The 20,791-nt window shown below is 48.2% G+C and overlaps 1 protein-coding gene across 2 annotated transcripts in view; it reads left to right on the top strand.

Moving 5' to 3' along the window:
* NAB1 (NGFI-A binding protein 1) overlaps window positions 1-20,791 on the top strand; it is a 62,660-nt gene that overhangs the window by 32,488 nt on the left and 9,381 nt on the right. For both annotated transcript variants that reach the window (XM_060257205.1, XM_060257204.1), the window contains 2 exons: window positions 144-195; window positions 14,003-14,119. In XM_060257205.1, the coding sequence (XP_060113188.1) occupies window positions 144-195; window positions 14,003-14,119 (169 nt within the window). The remainder of the gene's footprint in view (window positions 1-143; window positions 196-14,002; window positions 14,120-20,791) is intronic.

Below are 20,791 nucleotides of genomic sequence, written 5' to 3' on the forward strand. Positions count from 1 at the left end.
TGCTTTTGAAACTGTGCTAAAACCAAGAGTTAAACAAGGAATTTGGTTTACTAAACTCCTTCCTTGGAAGCAAGATTTTTCAAAATATTTTTCCTGAACGTGTAGCCATGAATGGATTTTAAAATATATATTTCATCTCCTAGGTCTAAATGTGGAGAAAGGGACGAGCTGTCTCCAAAGAGAATTAAGCTAGAGGTATTGTATTTTAACTTTTTCCCTGTTCAAATGCAATTGCAAATATTGACTGGTGTTATATCTGTTCAAGCATCGTTTTTTAGAGAATGGCTGGCATTCTTTAAAGAATAACTGGAGATGCCAGGGATTGAACCTGGGACTTTCTGCATGCCAAGCAGAGGCTCTTCCCCTGAACAGTGCCCTCTCCCAGATAGAAATAAACCCCCCCACCAGATGATTAGTTATTTTGGTTGTAGCTGTCGGGCTAGAGTCAAGTTAGAATGCATAAAAGGAAGTACTTCTTCACCCAAAGGGTGATTAACACTTGGGATTCACTGCCACAGGAGGTGGTGGCGGCTGCAAGCATAGATAGCTTCAAGAGGGGATTGGATAAACATCTGGAGCAGAGGTCCATTGGTGGCTATTAGCCACTGGGTATAGATGGAACTCTCTGTCTGGGGCAGTGATGCTCTGTATTCTTGATGCTTGTGGCGGGGGGGGGGGGACAACAGTGGGAGGGCTTCTAGTGTCCTGGCCGCACTAATAGACCTCCTGATGGCACCTGGTTTTTTTTGCCACTGTGTGACACAAAGTGTTGGACTAGATAGGCCATTGGCCTGATCCAGCATGGCTTCTGTTATATTCTTATGTCTAGGGCAGTGATGGTCCGTATTCTTGGTTCTTGGGGGGCAACAGTGGGAGGGCTTCTGGTGTCCTGGCCCCACTGGTGGACCTCCTGATGGCACCTGGTTCTTTTTGGCCACTGTGTGACACAGTGTTGGACTGGATGGGCCATTGGCCTGATCCAACATGGCTTCTCTTATATTCTTATGTCTAGGGCAGTGATGGTCCGTATTCTTGGTTCTTGTGGGGGCAACAGAGGGAGGGCTTCTGTAGTTCTGGTCCCACTGATGGATATCCTGATTGCACCTGGGGTTTTTTGGGCCACTGTGTGACACAGAGTGTTGGACAGGATGGGCCATTGGCCTGACCCAACATGGCTTCTCTTATGTTCTTATGTGACACAGAGTGTTGGACTGGATGGGCCATTGGCCTGATCCAACATGGCTTCTCTTATGTTCTTATGACATAACACACTACCTACCTGGGAAATGAAATTAGCAAAGCGGTGGTTTATATCTGATCTTTTTGTCATTAGGAATTGATCAAGTGTCTGCTCTTGAAAACTAAATTAATGCCATGTTACTAAACACGGATTCCAATATGGTTTTGTGGTCTTTCAGTGGTTTTGCTTTGAGGAATCTGTCTCAGGTTTTTTTTTCACGTCTTGTTAATTTAAACTGTTGCTTTGGTGGAAGTCCTGTTCTTCACGGAACAGCATGGGACCATAAAATAAACTATTTTGTTTGCTGCGTGGGAGAAACAAGCTCACCCTTTTCAAATAACCCCGAGGACTTTGTTTCTTTGTTCAAAACTTCCGAAGCACATGAAACAACATACAGAAAGCACACTTGGGAGTGTTATTTCCTGTCTAATGGACCTTCAAGCCATTAGGAAATAATGCCCTGGTACTCAGATGATTTTTTTCCTTGTTTTGTCTTGACTTCAGAGAGGATGAGTAAAAACAGCAGAGGTGGGATTCTAGCAGGAACTCGTTTGCATATTAGGCCACACACCCCTGATGGAGCCAATCCTCCAAGAGCTGACAAGGCTCTTTTTCCTAAGCTCTTGGAGGATTGGCTACATCAAGGGGGTGTGGCCTAGTATGCAAAGGAGCTCCTACTAGAATTCTACCCCTGGGCTCATGGAAAACTCTGCTGCATGGGGGTGAAGGATGCTGTTACATCTTACTTTCGGCAACCCCAAGGCAAGAGAGGTTCAGAGGTGGTTTGCCGTTCTCTGCTCCTGCCTCACAACCCTAAAACTAAATGTACTTATTGGTTTGATCCAGCGAGGCTCTTCTTACATTCTTGTGAAGGTCTCGGCCTCGATGCCCTTTTATTGGCTATGAAGAGGAACTGACTGGTCACGCTGTGAGACAGGATGCTGGACTAGATGGATTGTTGGCCTGATCCTTTAGGGCTCCTCTGATGTTTTTAGGAAGGCTTTGGCCTTTCTGTTGTTGGCTCTCCAGATGAACTGGTTGGCCACTGTGTGAGACAGGATGCTTGACTAGATGGACCACTGGTCTGGTCAAACAGGGCTTTCTTATGTTCTTAGGAAGGCCTTGGCTTCTGTGCTCTGTTTATTTAGCTCTCCAGAAGACCTGGTTGGCCACTGTGTGAAGACAGGATGCTGAACTAGATGGACTACTGGTCTGATCCCATAGGGCTCTTATGTTCTTGGCCTCTATGTCTTGCTGTTGGTCCTTCAGAGGAACTGGTTCGCCACTGTGTGAAGACAGGATGCTGAACTAGATGGACTACTGGTCTGATCCCATAGGGCTCTTATGTTCTTGGCCTCTATGTCTTGCTGTTGATCCTTCAGAGGAACTGGTTCGCCACAGTGAGACAGGATGTTGGACTAGATGGACTATTGGTGGCCACCCTGGTCCTAGTCCAACATCGGCACGCTGTCATACTTACAGGCAATACTGCCTCTAAGCTATGGAGTCTTGTGAGCAAAGATTTTACTTGGTGAGCTACTGGCATTAAAGTGGTGAGCTACTGCATAAATTACTTGGCTCTGGGGCCATTTTTCCTGAGCTAAGGCAAAACTGTATAAGCCAGAGGCTAAAAAAGTGTGAGCTAGCTCACACTAACGCTGCTTAGAGGGAACAGTGCTTACAGGCAGCACCGGCCCTTGGCTGCATGGCGCCCTAGGCAGACTGGTGGCCTGCCGCCCCCCTCCACAGCATCCCCCCCCCCATGGTGGCACACCCCTCCACACCTCCTCCTCCTCCCTCCTTTCCCCACCCCGGGTCTCTTTCAAGAAGGGCGATCGAGCGCCGCTCCGGGCTGTCTAAAGACGCCCAGCTGATCGGCGGGGAAAACCATGCTGCACGCTCAGCGCTGGGGCAAGCCAGCAGCATGAATGAACCACGTCCAAATGGGTGCTGCCACTGCTCCCTCCTCCCCACTTCCTGGATAGGAAGGAAGTGGAGAAGAGGGAGCAGCGGTGGCTCCCTTTTGGGACACAGTTCGTTTGTGCTGCTGCTAGCCTGCCCTGGCACTGACTGAGTGCGCAGTGCGGTTTTCCCTGGTCAGGGGAGGGCCTTTAGACAGCCCACAGCGGCGCTTGATTGTCCTTCTGGACATTGAAATAGACCTGGGGATGGGGAAGGGAGAGAGGAGGCTGGGGGGCAAACTAAGAGTTTGCCTGCGGCGGGGGGGAGGCCAAATTCGGCGCCCCTGCCCTGCCGGCACCATAGACGTCTGCCTAGTTGGCCTAGTGGGCGAGCCAGCCCTGATTACAGTTTGGAAGAGCCAGTTTGGGGTAGTGGTTAAGTGCGTGGACTCTTATCTGGGAGAACCGGGTTTGATTCCTCACTCCTCCACTTGCACCTGCTGGCATGGCCTTGGGTCAGCCATAGCTCTGGCAGAGATTGTCCTTGAAAGGGCAGCTGCTGTGAGAGCCCTCTCAGCCCACCCACCTCACAGGGTGTCTGTTGTTGGGGAGGGAGATAAAGGAGATTGTGAGCCGCTCTGAGACTCTTCGGAGTGGAGGGCGGGATATAAATCCAATATCTTCTATCTTCTTCAGTTTTGCAGCCAGTTGCAGTGTTTAAATCAATAATAGGAAAATCCATAAAAGATTTCTCCCTCTCCTGGATTTTTGCTCTCGCAGATATTAAAAAGAAGGTGTTTTTGTGACCAGCCGGTACAGCCATGCGGTATGCCACAATAAAATGATAGTTTGTGATTGATGACATCATTTTGACTAATGCCTGTCGGACTTTGAAAGTGGGTTGGCAATGCTGACCATATTTTCCCCTCTGCGTTGTGGGGTGGGTGGGGGGGAGTCCAATATGAGACGCAGCTGGCCGGTCGTTATTTTGCTACTGCGATGAATTCCCTCTGCTGGCATAGATTTCCAATTGGGCTAGCATTTTAATACGCGGTCTGCCCTGTTGCAAAATCCTCTTTCACCATGCACTTTAATTTTCTTGGAGGAAAAGCGTGATTTTATATGATCAATTAGTTGTTCCTCACGCCTGCCTTTGAGTTCTGGAAGGGAAAGAGCATGGAGAACGGAAAATGTATTTAAATAAAGTAAGACCTGGAGAATTCTCAGCGGTCCAGTTAAAACCGTGTTGGGGGCAGGGGTCGCTTTGCACCGCTAACAGATGGATTAAGGCAGGATACAGTTGGGTTGCAAAACATCCAGAAGATGAATAAAAAAATTAAAAATATCCATAAAATGTCAACATTGCCACACACAAAAAAGTAAAGGTAGTCCCCTGTGCAAACAGCGTCATCACCAACCCATGGGGTGACGTCACATGACGTTTTCACGGCACACTTTTTACGGGGTGGTTTGCCATTGCCTTTCCCAGTCATCTACGCTTTACCCCCAACAAGCTGGGGACTCATTTTACTGACCTTGGAAGGATGGAAGGCTGAGTCAACCTCGAGCCGGCTACCTGAACCAGCTCCCCTGGGATCGAACTCAGGTCGTGAGCAGAGCTTAGACTGCAGAACTCAGTTTTAACACTCTGCGCTATGGGGCTCTTACATGTGGTTTCTTTAAAAAATCCTCAGATTTGCTTCTGGGATCACCAGTTTACATTTGCTATACCTAGGGTTGCCAAGTCCTTCTTTTTCTTATCACCCGGAAGTGATATCATCACGCTGGGGACGTTGTGCGGGGATGCTCTAGGACTTGCGCTAAAAACTCTGTGGTGCCATAAAGTTTTACGATGATTCCTAGAGCATCGCACTGGAAACACTCTAGGATTTGCAAAAAAACTCTATGGTGCAATAGAGTTTTTAGCGTGAGTCCTACAGCATCCCCGCACGATGTCCCCGGCACAGTTACATAACTTCTGAATGATATCATCATGCCAGGGACAGCGCACATCAACAGGGCTCTTCGGGGTTGGGGATCCTTCTGGCGGCCTGCTCCCTGCTGGCGGGTTGGGGACCTCCCGGGTGGAGGAATCCTCTACCCCTGGCAGGAGCTTGGCATTCCTGGTTATACGTGTACTTCAAGTTTTGATCAGCCACCCAATTATATTGGTAAGGAGATGTGGAATGGTATACTATAGCTTAGTATCTTCGGATCTCGAAAACTAAGCAGGGTCGGAGGCAATGGCCAACCACCATTGGAAGGCAATGGCCAACCACCTCTGTTTAATCCTTCCCATTAAAACCCTCTGGGGTTGACATGTCAGCGGCTACTTGAAGACCTTTTCTCACACACACACACACAAACACACACACTTTGCTACAGAATGTTGACTCAATACTTTTTGACCTAGTGGTATTTTTCAATAGCTTATAATTATTTCTGCGTGTTGAAATAGATACAAATACATACACTTTTCCTGTTTTCCCAGGCTCCTAGGGGCAGGCAGCTCAGCTTTTAAAAGTTATGGATGGATGGATGGATGGATGGATGGATGGATGGATGGATGGATGGATGGATGGATGGATGGATGGATGGATAGTGAATGGATAGATCGATGATAGAGTGACAGATGATACACAGATAGATACACAGATAGATAGTGGATGGATGATAGATAGATGATAGACAGATGATAGACAGACAGATGGATGGATGGATGGATGGACAGACAGATAGACAGATGATAGATAGATAGAGAATAGATGGATGGATGGATTGATAGATAGATGAATGATAGATAGATATAAGATGATAGATAGACAGGTAGACAGATGATAGATAGAGGATGGATGGATGGCTAGATAGATAGATAGGGCTTTTTTTGAGCAGGAACGCAGTTCCGGCTGACTTGGCATCAAGGGGTGTGGCCTAACATACAAATGAGCTCCTGCTGGGCTTTTTCCACAAAAAACCTTGTGTGAATCAATAGTGACATCAGGGGGTGTGGCCTAATTTGCAAAAGAGTTCCTTCTGGGCTTTTTTTTACAAAGAAAGCCCTGTGTGTGTGTGTGTGTGTGTGTGTGTGTGTGAATTGTTCTTGTTCAAACATGTCTCTTCCTCCCGCCATAACTCCTGCTCCAGTCTTTGGGAGGAAATCTCAGGGAAGAGCACCTGGGTTTTGGCCACTGTGTGACACAGAGAGGCTTTGTCAACTTAGACCTGACCTAACATGGCTTCTCTTATGTCTGGGGCAGTGTTGCTCTGTCTTCTTGGTGCTTGGGGACCAACAATCTCAGGGAAGAGCAGCTGGGTTTTGACCACTGCATGACACAGAGTGTTAGACTGTATGGATCAACATAGACCTGATCCAACATGGCTTCTCTTATGTTCTTATGTCTGGGGCAGTGATGTTCCATATTCTTGGTGCTTGCTTGGGGGTCTACAGTGGGAGGGCTTCTGGAGTTCTGGCCCCACTGGTGGACCTCCTGATGGCCCCTGGGTTTTGGCCACTGTGTGACACAGAGTGTCAGACTGGATGGGCTGCATGGACCATTGGTCTGATCCAGCATGGCTTCTCTTATGTTCTTAAGTTGGAAGCTACTTTATGGTATATAATGCATGTAGAAGCACACCTATATCTGAGAGAATTTGTCCAATAACCAGTTGAATAATTTTGTTAAGAAACGGTCTCAGTTTTTGTAACATTTTTGGACCAATAAGTTCCAAGAGAAAGCTTTTCCATGCCCGCTTTTTGAGAGGATCTAATTTGTAAATGTTGCTATCTATGTGTTAACAATAATTTTTTTTTAATAAAAAGAAACTACAGTAATCCTGAGATGAGTAATGGGGGAATGAGTTGGTCACGGTGCAAAGCCTGAAGGGAAATATTTTTGTGATTATTTCAGTTTTTGTTCCCAATCTTTCGTTTCACGATCCCGGCGTCGTAGCTGGAGGGTAGTATACCTCAGCGACAAAGACAGGAAATAAATGAATAGTCCTAAGAATGTTGAAATAAAACATTTGGGAAGCGGCAGACAGCTGTCCCGTAATTTTGGCAATCTGGCCCGCTCTTCTCTTCGCCATCCATCCCATTTATTCCCCTCAGGGCAGGACTGAAGGACCAGAGAACCCGGCCACTGTTATGGCTTTTTTGTCGCTTCCCATGAACGCCACCCCCTTCCCCAGCAGTGGGTGTTAAAAACGACTGCCAATTTGATCTTTTCAGGCATTTAACACCTCCTTTTTCACAGGTAGAAATGAGTGCCTTAGGCATGATGTGAAATGATTTTTCTCCAATATAATAGGAGCGTTTTTTAAAAAAAATCAAAGAATGTCAAGATTGAGTCTCCTCAGCGGAGTTGTGTGGGCAAACCTACCGCCTGGTTCCCTCCAACCGCCGCTCTAAACCTTTCCTCTGCAGGAGCACCCCAGTTTCATAGAAGTAATACCAAAAAAAAGGATGTGGTGGCAAATTACATCCAATTACCTGTAAAAGCCTTTTGCTTCCCCCCACCCCCACCCAGTGCAACCTCCCCCATTTTGGTTGACGGAGTGGGTGGGTAAGATGTGGGAAGAAAGCTTATGGGGGAAAGGGGGGGGGAATTCCTGGGAAATGACAGGCTCTGGGAGTCGAGTGGGTGGCAGCAGGAACGCAGCGAACTCTGCTGCCAACCGTGGATTTGCACGTAAATCACTGTGTGGTCTGCCCTTCGCCAAACCGGCCTCCTCGGTCCCCGAAGGGGGGGGGCTACTAGGGTCCCAGTGTGGGCGTCCCTTCCCCTCCCTTGGTTTTCTGTCACCTCTGATGAGTCAGTGACAACCACGCTGTGAGCTGTTGTGCCTTGCCAGAGAAAGCAGTCACCCGTGGCTTGCCCCCCTTTTTGAGTGTGTTCCTTGTCATTGTCAGCCGGTTGTTATCTTGCACTCGTGGAGAGGTTTCCTTTCCAAATATAGTGCTGACAGCCAGGAGGAAGGAGGAAGTTTGGGGCGGCATTGGGAGGGGGGCAGAGAAATATCACGGCCCTCCTGCGGACTAGAAGCACAAAGGCTGTCCTGAAGGCGAACTGGCAACCCCTAATAGAGGTGGAGGGGAATTCTGAGTTTTGAAAGGCTTTGGGGGTGGGAGGGGAGGCACCCAGAGGGGAAATGAAGGGGCGGGGAGGGGAAGAGGGGTTCGGCATTCGATGCCGGCACTTGGGAGGGTGGGAGGCAGGGGGGGAACAAGAAAGAGAGAACTGGGAGGGGGCTAGCGGCCCACCTACGCCACTGCCAAGAGAGGAGTGTGGGATTTCTTTCTCTCGCGTTCCCTGCAGATCAAAAGAACAGAAGCATTGCAATCTGGCGTTCGTGTAGGAGAAGTGTTGGTGGAGGGGAAGAAAGCGCCCGTGGGACTGGGAACATCTGCTCGAAGAAATTGCTTCAAGAACAGCCAAGTTGGAAGGAAGCTCGGCATTTGTACACGCAGGGCTTTCGGTTTTTTGTTCCCCTCCGCCTCCCCTTTTTCACTGAGGCCACACGGAGCAAAGAGGCGCGAACCGTTCGGGTAACAAAAGCTCTCTATCCTTTTGCCTCCCCCTCCTTTTAATAACTATCCGTGAATCCACTTTTTTCTCTCAACTCACAATTGAAAGAGAAATTGGAAAGGAGTGGTCTTGGGGGGAGAGGGAGGCTGAATTGAGTTCAGGAGCTGTCATTGATAGCTGCGGGGGGTGTTCTCGCAGTGGGCGTGCTTCTGAAAGATGCACAGGGGAATAAGGGACACAGTGCCCACCTCTAACCACTCAAAGCATTTTTCCCCATCCCATGCAATAGCTCCGTGGTGCACAGTGGAAAGCTGCAGTATTGCAGTCCAAGCTTTGCTCACAAACCAGAGTTCGATCCCGGCAGAAGCTGGGTTCAGGTAGCCGGCTCAAGGTTGACTCAGCCTTCCATCCTTCTGAGGTCAGTAAAATGAGTCCCCGGCTTGCTGGGGGGAAAGTGTAGGTGACTGGGGAAGGCAATGGCAAACCATCCCGTTAAAAGTCTGCCATGAAAACATCCGTGATGTGATGTCACCCCAGAGTCGGAAACGACTGGTGCTTGCATGGCAGGCTACCTTTACCTTTATGCAATAGCATTTTACTAAGTTTTCTTGCAGTTTTAATTTTCTGAGCTTTGGGTTTCACTGCCAGAAGCTTATGTTTGCTGTGATGGGTAGAATGCCCCGCTTAAGACTCGTGCATTTCGTCTTTTTGGACTCCAGCAATCTGACAGTGGCTGTGTGCTTGTTCTTGATGGGGGGCTCAGCAGTTGCCATTAGGGGTGTGTGCTTGGTATAAACAGAACGAAAAAATTCACAATAAATACACAATAAATACCTTATCAGTATTTATCAGGTATTTTCTCAGCCGATCACTGAGGAGATTAATGATTCAGCTATCCAAAAACAGATACACCGAAAAATCCTGAAAATATTTGGTATTTTTCGGGGCCACCTGGTAGTCACAGTTATGGGGCATTTAAAGGGCTTTCAGTCCCTTTGAATACCTTTGGAGCGAACTCGCAGGTTGGAGAAGGCATTGAAAGAGACTAGGGTCCCTTTAAATACTTTCAGAGTGTCTAAGAGACTGGGGTCCCTTTAAATACCTTCAGAGTGTCTTAAGTACGTGGCGTGGAGTCATGCCACAGATTGGAGAAGCCATTGAAAGAGACTGGGGTCCCTTTAAATACCTTCGGAGTGGCTAAGTATGTGACGTGGAGTCATGCCACAGATTGGAGAAGGCACTGAAAGGGACGGCATCCCTTTAAATGCCTCCACCCCTCCATTGGAAACAATGGAGGATGAGGGCACCTTCTTCCGGGGCTCATAGAACTGGACCCCCTGGTCCAGTCTTTTTATTTATTTGATTTTTATCCCGCCCTTCCAGCAAAGCTGCCTAAGGCCAGATTACAACCAGTGTTCCCTCTAAGCCTCAGAGTTTTGTGAGCAAAAATTCTACTTTGTGAGCTACTGGTATTAAAGTTGTAACGTGATGAGCTACTGCATAAATTGGTGTGCTCTGGGGTCATCCTTCCTGGGCTAAGGGTACCTGTTAATTTTGAGCTTACCAGTCAAATAATTAAACAGAAAAGTAAAAGTAAATGGACTTCAAGCCAGTTTTCAAGTTCTGTCAACTGCCAAATGATAGAGATATAAGGTATGTGAATCAATTAGTGGCGGGCCGTTTCAGCAAAACCTTTTTGAGACTTTTTTCTTAGGCACGGAACCAGCAGCTATGCTGCATATTTGTTGCCCCTACCTTGAAAAACGCCCACCCCCAACTGCTCAAAGACCCCCAGATTGATTATCCATTGACTATAATGGTCCCCGTAAGGTATAATGGAGCTGAAAAATTGCGCAATCCCGAATATTTCCCGAATCCCAATACCATACAGATATTGAGATTCGGGAATATCAGGAAATATATGCGAACCCAAAAAATACCAGTGTGTGTGTGTGTGTGTAAGTGCACCCCTAGTTGCCAATTTTTTTGCCAGGAAAGAATTACAGAATCTGCATGTATGTTGGGCTGGTGTGCCTCAGTCAGACAAGACAAAGGTTCAGTTGATCCTGGAGGTGGAGGGACACTTCTTGAATACTTAAGTACATGCTGTAGGCTTCCTTTCGGATCCAGCATTCCTCCTGGATGCTGGGACCAAGAGATCCAATTTCAGTCACAGATATCTTGGTGACTGCCAGAGTAGACCATAATGCACAAACCATCAGTCCATAGACATCCTGGTTTGTGTTCCCTGGACATCTGAAGTTCAGTGCACAGCTATGCAGAACACGGCCTTTTCAGTAGTAGTGCCAAAACAGCGGCGCTCCCTTTCTTACATGGCTTGTTCAGTTTGGTTTTAGAGGGCACCAAGAGTGTGCTGTTCAAAGAGCTGCTTAGTCTTGGTAATTTGCGGCAGAGCCAGTTTGGTGTACTGGTTAAGTGCGTGGAGTCTAATCTGGGAGAACCGAGATCCAGCTCCTCCACTTGCAGCTGCTGGATGACATGGGTCAGCCACAGTTCTCTCCGAGCTGTTCTGCTCAAGAGCAGTTTCTCTCAGGGCTCTCTCAGCCTTACCTACCTCACAGGGTGTCTGTTGTGGGGAGAGGAAGGGAAGGAGATTGTAAACTGCTCTTAGACTCCAAGTGAAGGATGGGTTATATATCCAACTCTCCTTCTTATCTGTCTGCTGATGATCTGCTGTGGGTTTTTTTCCCTTCTGTTCTGGCTACATGTATTTGAGGGGGGTGTTGGTTCTAGAAGTGGATGCTTATGGTATTATCTGCTCTCATTTTATCCTGTTATTGTAAGCTGCTTTCTTGTGGTGCGTTGGATCCCAAGAATTGAATAAAAATAGCTTAATAAATATAGAATATGACAGGCGAGGGAACAAAATTGATGATTGCTTGAAAACATCCCTTCCTTCCTTCATCTGGCCTCATTGGTTTCCTGCTGCCTAGGATCTTTTCCTAGTTCTTATCCAGCACCACAATTATTTTCCTCTTTTCATAACTAGCCAAAAAAGCAACATTTTCCTTCTCTATCAGATCGTTAGCTGCATACGCTCTGATAGCTTTATTCCACGTGTAGCTGGAATGTTCATGAACATTCCGTTACTCCACGTGTAGCTGGAACGTTCATGAACATTCCATTACTCCATGTGTAGCTGGATTGTTTATGAACGCTCTATTATTCCATGTGTAGCTGGAAAAGCAACGTTCGAACATAAAAACATAAGAGAAGCCATGTTGGATCAGGCCAATGGCCCATCCAGTCCAACACTCTGTGTCACACAGTGGCAAAAAATTTTATATATACACACACACTGTGGCTAATAGCCACTGATGGACCTGTGCTCCATATTTTTATCTAAACCCCTCTTGAAGGTGGCTATGCTTGTGGCCGCCACCACCTCCTGTGGCAGTGAATTCCACATGTTAATCACCCTTTGGGTGAAGAAGTACTTCCTTTTATCCGTTTTAACCTGTCTGCTCAGCAATTTCATCGAATGCCCACGAGTTCTTGTATTGTGAGAAAGGGAGAAAAGTACTTCTTTCTCTACTTTCTCCTTTTTCCTTTATCAGATCGTTTTCCTTTATCAGAGCGTGAGCTGCATACTCTCTGATAGCTTTATTCCACGTGTAATTGGAATGTTCATGAACATTCTGTTATTCCATGTGTAGCTGGAACGTTCGTGAACATTGCATTACTCCATGTGTAGTTGGAATGTTCATGAACATTCCATTACTCCGTGTAGCTGGATTGTTCACGAACGCTCTATCATTCCATGTGTAGCTGGAAAAGCAACGTTTTCCTTTATCGGATCGTGAGCTGCATACGCTCTGATAGCTTTATTTCATGTGTCGATGGAATGTTCGTGAACATTCTGTGCCATCGCACCAGTGCTGCCCACAGCACGTGAGTTTCTCCTTGGTGGTGTCACTTTGCAACCCGGCCTTCTGTTTTTGTTGTTTTGTGGAGTAGCTGCCACGGAATCCAGCCACAGTTGCTGTTTTTGAAAGCTATTCAGTGATAAAAGCACTCCACGGTCACACATCAAGCCCAGCTAGGGTTGCTGACGGCAAGTTGGGAAATTCTGGACATGTGTGGGTGGACCCTGGGGAGAGGAGGGGTTTGGGGAAGGGAGGGACTTCAGCCAGTTATAGTGCTATAGAGCAGGGGTGGTCCAACAGTAGCTCTCCAGATGTTTTTTGCCTACAACTCCCATCAGCCCCAGCCATTGGCCATGGGAGTTGTAGGCAAAAAACATCTGGAGAGCTCCCGTTGGCCACCCCTGCTATAGAGTCCTCCCTCCAGATGAGCCATTTTCTCCAAAGGGGACTGTAATCTGGAACTCAGTTGTCATTCTAGGGGATCTCCAGGCTGCACAGGGATGTTGGCAACCCATGTTCTGAAACTGGAAGACAAACTTTACGCATATTCATAAAATTATTAGAGGGGGGACATAGTGCAGCTAGAACAACCTAAGGCAACATCTTTTTAAGAGCATCAGAGAAGCCCTGTTGGATCAGGCCAGTGGCCCATCCAGTCCAACACTCTGTGTCACATAAGAACAGAAGAGAAGCCATGTTGGATCAGGCCAGTGGCCCATCCAGTCCAACACTCTGTGTCACATAAGAACATAAGAGAAGCCATGTTGGATCAGGCCAGTGGCCCCTCCAGTCCAATACTCTGTGTCACATAAGAACATAAGAGAAGCCATGTTGGATCAGGCCAATGGCCCCTCCAGTCCAATACTCTGTGTCACATAAGAACATAAGAGAAGCCATGTTGGATCAGGCCAGTGGCCCATCCAGTCCAACACTCTGTGTCACATAAGAACATAAGAGAAGCCATGTTGGATCAGGCCAGTGGCCCATCCAGTCCAACACTCTGTGTCACATAAGAACATAAGAGAAGCCATGTTGGATCAGGCCAGTGGCCCCTCCAGTCCTGCACTCTGTGTCACACAGTGGCCAAAAAACCAGGTGCCATCAGGAGGTTCACCAGTGGGATCAGAACTCCAGAAGCCCTCCCATAGTTCCACCCACCCACCCCCATGCACCAAGAAGACAGAACATCACTGCCCCAGACAGAAGAACATAACAGAAGCCATGTTGGGTCAGGCCAGTGGCCCATCCAGTTCAACTGTTTGTGTCACACAGTGGCCAAAAAACCAGGTGCCCTCATCAGTGGGGCCTCCCCAGTTTTGTGCACGTCCATTAAAATCCTGCTATGGAGAGCGTCTGTTGGCCACGGTGATAATTTCAGACTTGAAAGAAGACTGTGTCGTAATACCTCCTTCTCTCCCCCACCCCCTCCCCGCCTTTGCACATTTGCAGGACGGCTTCTCCGATTTCCAGGATGCCGTGCAGAGCTTTTACCAGCAGGATTCAGTCAGAATTCAGCAGGCGTTGTCGAAAGGCAAGTGCGAAGACCTGGCAGAGCTGGGTTCTCAGGTAAACAGACAGTGTGCATTATAACGTGCTTTTCTTTTGGACTTGTAGCCAAGGCTCCAAAGCCGCCCCCGCCCCCATCTCCCTCCCGCTGGCCACAGTTTAAGAGGTCATGCTGACCTGGCTGGGTGATACCAGTTCGAATGTGGGCGAGCAGCTCTCTGTAAATTGATACAGCTCTAATTTTGTTTTGTGGTAGGCAAGAGGAGGCTTGAGGAATTGTTTTTTGTTTTTTTTAAAGATACGTATGCGCATCCAGTGAGCAGAGCTAGAAGAATATGTATTTTTTCAGCATCTCTATTAAGAAGCCAAGGAGGTAATAAAATAGTAGGCATCAGAATTATTTAGGGCAAGCTTTCAACAACTACCGTATTTGCTGGCGTATACGACGACTGGGCGTATAAGACGGCCCCCCAACATTTCCACTCAAAATATAGAGAGGGCTCGTCCCGCTGCTCGCTCCCTGCACGCCCGGCTCGCCGCCGCCTCCTCCGTGCTTCGTCGATGCGCGACTCCTAATGCAACGGGGCGGAGGCACGGGATCTCCCGCCGTCGATAGGGCGAAGCTTTGCCCATGATCCCGCCCGGCTGCCTAGCGTCGTGCCGCCCTCTCTGGCTGTAAAAAAAGTGCCAAACTTCCGCTCGGCAGAGGGCAGGCACCTCCGTCTCGGCGATTTGCTTCCGCCGGCCGTGAGATTGTAAGCTGTCAGAGCGCCGGCTCTCCTTCAACAACCTCATCACGGAGATATGAATGAGGTGGGCGGGCATCGGGAGGCCACTATGGGCACCTGGAGTATAAGACGACCCCCCCCACTTGGAGGCATGTTTTTCAGGGCAAAAAGTCGTCTTATACGCCGGCAAATACGGTATTGAAGAATAGCAGATTTATACCCCGCCCTTCTCTCTGAATCAGAGACTCAGAGCAGCTTACAATTTCCTGTATCTTCTTCCCCCGCAAGAGACACCTTGTGAGGTGGGTGGGGCTGAGAGGGCTCTCACAGCAGCTGCCCTTTCAAGGATAACCTCTGCCAGAGCTATGGCCGACCCAAGGCCATTCCAGCAGCTGCAAGTGGAGGAGTGGGGAATCAAACCTGGTTCTTCCAGATAAGAGTCCGTGCACTTAAGCACTACACCAAACTGGCTCTCAAAGCAAAGGCCTGTTGTTAAAACATGGAAGCAAAACAGAGCAGGGAAGGAAAGGTCCCCTGTGCAAGCACCAGTCGTTTCCGACTCTGGGGTGATGCTGCTTTCACAACGTTTTCACAGCAGACCTTTTCACGGGGTATAAAAGGCACATCCTAGGTACAGATGAAGGCCCTGTCCAAATTACATATAGATGGCATGCCTGTCTGCATGGGCACGATCCATTTGGCCTTTTTGCATTTTGTCCTGCTGCAAATGTGAGCTGAAAGATGTTTGGGTGAAAGTGAAAAAGAAATCTGGCCAAAGACCTTATTTGTTTTATTTGGTGTCCCTCAGAGATTCCTCCTTCCTGCCCAGTTTTTAAAATCAAGAAAATGAGAACATCAGAAGAGCCCTGCTGGATCAGGCCAGTGAGGGCCAACTAGTCCAGCATCCTGTCTCACAAAGGGACCAACCAGCTCCTCTTATGGCCAACAAAAGGGCAGAGAGACTGAGGCCTTCCTAAGGACATCAGAAGAGCCCTGCTGGATCAGACCAGTGGTCCATCCAGTCCAGCATCCTCTCACACAGAGTGGCCACCCAGTTCCTCTGGAGGGCCAACGACAGGGCAGAGAGGCCGAGGCCTTCCTAAGAACATCAGAAGAGCCCTGCTGGATCAGGCCAGTGGTCCATCCAGTCCAGCATCCTCTCACACAGAGTGGCCACCCAGTTCCTCTGGAGGGCCAACGACAGGGCAGAGATCCTGAAGTCCTCCTAAGAACATCAGAAGAGCCCTGCTGGATCAGACCAGTGGTCCATCCAGTCCAGCCTCCTGTCTCACACAGTAGCCAACCAGTTCCTCTGGAGGGCCAACAGCAGGGCAGGGCGGCTGAGGCCTTCCTAAGAATCTCAGAAAAGCCCTGCTGGATCAGACCAGTGGCCCATCTGCTCCAGCGTCCCACATTTACAGCTGTTCTAGATGTAAGAGAGACTTGCCATATCTTCGAGGCTATTTTGAATCTGGCGCTATTTCTAAAACACATTACCTATCGTACAAAAAGCAAGTTCTTTATTGACTCCTTGCAATATAGGGACCCGTGAGGAACTGCGGGAAGGAGCGACGGTTTGGAAATCCCGCTCTTTTTGTTAAAATCTTTCCATCGAGTCTTGATTTCTCTTCTGCCCAAATTTTTCCCTGTTAACTTGACAGTCTTTTGCCATTGTGCCCTTTCTGGAGCATTCAGCTCTCATTGTTCCGTCCCCTTTGGCTGGTTTAACAAGTCATCTTTTTCGGCATACCTGTGGAGCTGTTTGAATTCAGTAGAGAGCGAGGGGGCAGGGGAGTTTATTAGCAGATGCAGTGAAGCTTATTAATTCATTTAATCACAGCTGTTTCGCTCATTTCTTTCCTGGGTTCCCTGACTTGTTCTGCTTATTTACACGTTGGCAAATGGTGTGTGCCATGTTCACGCATTAACGTTTATAAGCACGCCTTTAAAATATCAAGTGTTCATCTAAAGCAGGGGTCCCTGACTTTTTCGAGCCTTTGGAAATCTGACACAACATGTTGGGCACAGCCAGAAGTTGGCTGCCGCAATGGGTGGAGCCAGCCACAAAATGGCTGCCGTAGCTTACGTTCAGACACACAGTAAAGATCTTTGCGCTGTGGCGGCAGCTGCTGCGGAAATGTTTTTAAAAATCTGCGCAGCTGATCAAAGCTCCAGTGGCCAGTTAGAAGCCTTGCCGGGCACAAACCCCACCCACTTTCTACAGGCACTTGGCAGGAGACATATGTCAGCAGGCACCCTCAGGTACCACATTGCTGATCTAAAGACTTGTGCAGGGTGTTAAACATGCGGCCCAGGGGCCAAATCAGGCCCCCTGAGGGCTCCTATCAGGCCCCCGAGCAACTGGCTGTCGTCTGCTTCCTTCTCCCTCTCTCTTGCTTCCTTCTGCACCTCAGCTTGCTTTGCAAGGCTTGCTCAATCGCATAGGGGCAACAGAGCAAAACCTCAATTTTCTCAAATTGGTTGAAACTCCTTTCCCTCCTGGTCCGCTGGGGAGGGAGGGAAAGAGCCAGGGCTTCCATGGTCCCATGGGAGAAATACAAAGGAAGCACCTTTAAGACCAACAAGTGCTAATGTTTTAAGCATGTTCTATTTTAAGGGTTTTTTTTAAAAAAAAAATCTTTAATCGTGTTTGTTTGTGTCCTTTAAAATTTTCATATCATTGCTACCTAAATAGGTACGCACATGGCCTGGCCTGGTCCGACAAAGTCGCATTTATGTCCGATTCGGTCCTCGTAACAAATGAGTTTGACACCCCTGGACTAGTGTGTAGAGGGGTCCACATTTAATTATTTATACAGGCTGGGAAATGCTGTGGCGTCTGAGCAGGATAAAAAGCGATGACTTCTTTGGAGGTTTTCAAGCAGAGGCTAGACGGCCATCTGGCAGCAATCCTGTTTCTGTGAACTTCGACAGATCCAGTTTGGAGAGCCAGTTTGGTGTAGTGGTTAAATGTGCGGACTCTTATCTGGGAGAACCGGGTTTGATTCCCCGGGTTTGATTGCACCTGCTAGCATGGCCTTGGGTCAGCCATAGCTCTGGCAGAGGTTGTCCTTGAAAGGGCAGCTGCTGTGAGAGCCCTCTCCGCCCCACCCACCTCACAGGGTGTCTGTTGTGGGGGGGGAGGAAGGTAAAGGAGATTGTGAGCCGCTCTGAGACTCTTCGGAGTGGAGGGCGGGATATAAATCCAATGTCTTCTTCATCACGTGAGGGAGAGTAGGAAGGATCGCATCAGGTCTTAGTTCTTGTGGCCCTTTACTTACACGCTCAGGGAAATGCCGATTGCCACTTTGGGATCAGGAAGAAGTTTTCTCCAGGCAAACCGGAGGGGTTTTTTTGTCATCTTTTGGCCATGGAACAGGGGTCACTGGGTGTATGCAGGGGAAGGTACTTGTGAACAATCTTCCCTCTAAGCTGAGTTAGCGTGAGCTAGCTCACAGATTTTTAGCCTCCAGCTCACACGTTTTTGTCTTCACTTGGGAAAAATGGCCCCAGAGAGCACTAGTTAATGCAGAAGCTCACAACTTCAATGGCAGTAGCTCACAAAGCAGACTCTGCAGCTTAGAAGAAACATTGCTTATGAGTTTCCTGCATGGTGCAGGGGGCTGAACTAGATGACCTTGGTGGTCCCTTCCAACTCTATGATCCTGTTACTTTTTAAAATCAAAGCTGGCATGTAAAGAAAAAAGATTGGCATTGATTGGCGCTTAGGAACTGGTAATACTTTCCCCGAACCCTGATTGTGTGTGATTTCCCCCCCCCCCTAATTTTCTTCAAATATTACATGGGTCATTTTAAATGGTATTTTTCCCAAAGGCATTCCTTCCTATTCCTTTTCATTCCCCAAATATACCCTGCGCCAGTAAAATTGATCATATTTAGAGTTCACAGTAATTTTTTCACACCAGTAATTTATCCAGCCCTATCTCAAGTCTCTCTGCTTTGATAATTATTTTTTTTTCACACCGTGTTTTTCTACACAATTATACTGTCATCCTACGCTTTTCAGAATGGCAGATTGTTGGATTTTTTATATATATATAAACTTGGACAGTGCCGTTTCCAGAAATAAATTCTCGTGAAATCTTGACATAAACTGGTTTTATGAGTTTCCAAAGCAGATGTTCGTTGTTGCTCTTGAAATATTTACATATGTATGTACATTATATTTCAAGAAGGCTTGAAAGCGTCTTAATAATGATGATGATAGTGGATTTATATCCCACCCTATATTCAGAGTCTCAGAGCGGTCACAATCTGCTCTACCTTCTCGCCCCATAACAGACACCCTGTGAGGTGGGTGGAGCTGAGAGAGCTTTCTACAGCAGCTGCCCTTTCAAGAACAACTCTGTGAGAGCTCTGGCTGACCCAAGGCCATTCCAGCAGGTGCAAGTGGAGGAGTGGGGACTCAAACCCGGTTCTCCCAGATGAGAGTCCGCACACTTAACTACTACACCAAACTGGCTCCAGGAATGTTGTTCGTCCTTTTTAATGAGAAACATCTTTGCCCCTGAACTGTGCACTTCAAACGAAACAGAGTATTCAGTGCGTTCTTGCTTCGTTGGGTCCCATAATATTTCGGTATGTTTATAAAGAGATTTGATATTTGCAGTACTAGAAATGTGGTTTTGTTTAAGCCAACAAAAGGGGGGGGGTGCTATAAACACTTCTCCACTTCCTATGTGATCTTGGGCGGCGGGCGGCTTGCTATCCTTTTGACTGGGGGGGGGGTGGCCCAGGAGAGCACCAGGTGAGCGAGACCTGCTTGGGCTGCCTGGTTCCCTAGCCAGCCCAAGCAGGCCTCGCTCGCCCAGGGCTCTCCTTTCTTGCATCCGGCTGCTTTTGGCTGAGGAGGGGGGGCAGCATATGCTAATGAGTTATGCTAATGAGCTCCACCTCCTACTTTTCTACAAAAGAACCCCTAGCTCTGGCAGAGTTGTCCTTGAAAGGGCAGCTTCTGTGAGAGCCCTCTTAGCCCCACCTACCTTACGGGCAGTGTTCCCCCTAAGCTGTGCAGTCTTACGAGCTGAAATTCTACTTTGTGAGCTACTGGCATTACGGCTGTGAGCTAGCGCATAAATTAATTTATACTGGGATGATTTTTCCTGAGCTAAGACAAAAATGTGTGAGCCAGAGGCTAAAAATCTGTGAGCTATCTCACACTCAGCTTCTAGAGGGAACATTGCTCACAGAGGGTGTCTGTTGTGGGGGAAGATAAAGGAGATTGTGAGTGTCAGGTTCTCAGGGTGCAGGCAAGCAGGAGTCCAAAGCCAGTCCAAGGTCAGAGTCCTTGGAAGTCAAGCAGGAGCCAAGTCACTAATGCAGAATCACAAACTGGAATCAGAAGTCAGTGTCCAAAAGCCAAAAGGTCAGGCTGCCAAGGGAATCAAGCAGGTCAGGATCAGGAAGGAGCGTGGATGCAAGCCAGAGAATAGACTTGTTGCTTCCACAACGTTACGAGGTCCTGGGTGGGAGCTATATGGGAGTCTCAATCAACCTGCTCCCTGGGTGGCAGTGACTCGGCTAGACTCAGGGCTGAGAGATCTGAAGCATTGGCGTACCTCATGTCTTCGCTCTGAAAGTTCTTTCCGGAGCCTGCTTCGAACTCTTGAGATGGGAGGAGGAGAGCTTGGAGGAGATTGATCGTCAACAGCTGACACTGGTGCCTGGAGAGTGATTGATGGGCCAGCTGCTGTTTGTTCAGCTGAAGAAGTGGCCAACCCTTCCAGCTCCTCCTTGTTAGGGCTCATGACACTGCGCCACTCTGAGACTCTTGAGATTCAGAGTGGAGGGAGGAATGGAAAGGTCCCCCTGTGCAAGCACCAGTCGTTTCTGACTCTGGGATGATGTTGCTTTCACAACGTTTTCATGGGAGACTTTTTACGGGGTGGTTTGCCATTGCCTTCCCCAGTCATCTACACTTTCCCTTCAGCAAGCTGGGGACTCATTTGACCGACCTCAGAAGGATGGAAGGCTGAGTCAACCT

Source organism: Heteronotia binoei, chromosome 16 (assembly GCF_032191835.1).
Source record: "Heteronotia binoei isolate CCM8104 ecotype False Entrance Well chromosome 16, APGP_CSIRO_Hbin_v1, whole genome shotgun sequence".
NCBI lineage: Eukaryota > Metazoa > Chordata > Lepidosauria > Squamata > Gekkonidae > Heteronotia > Heteronotia binoei.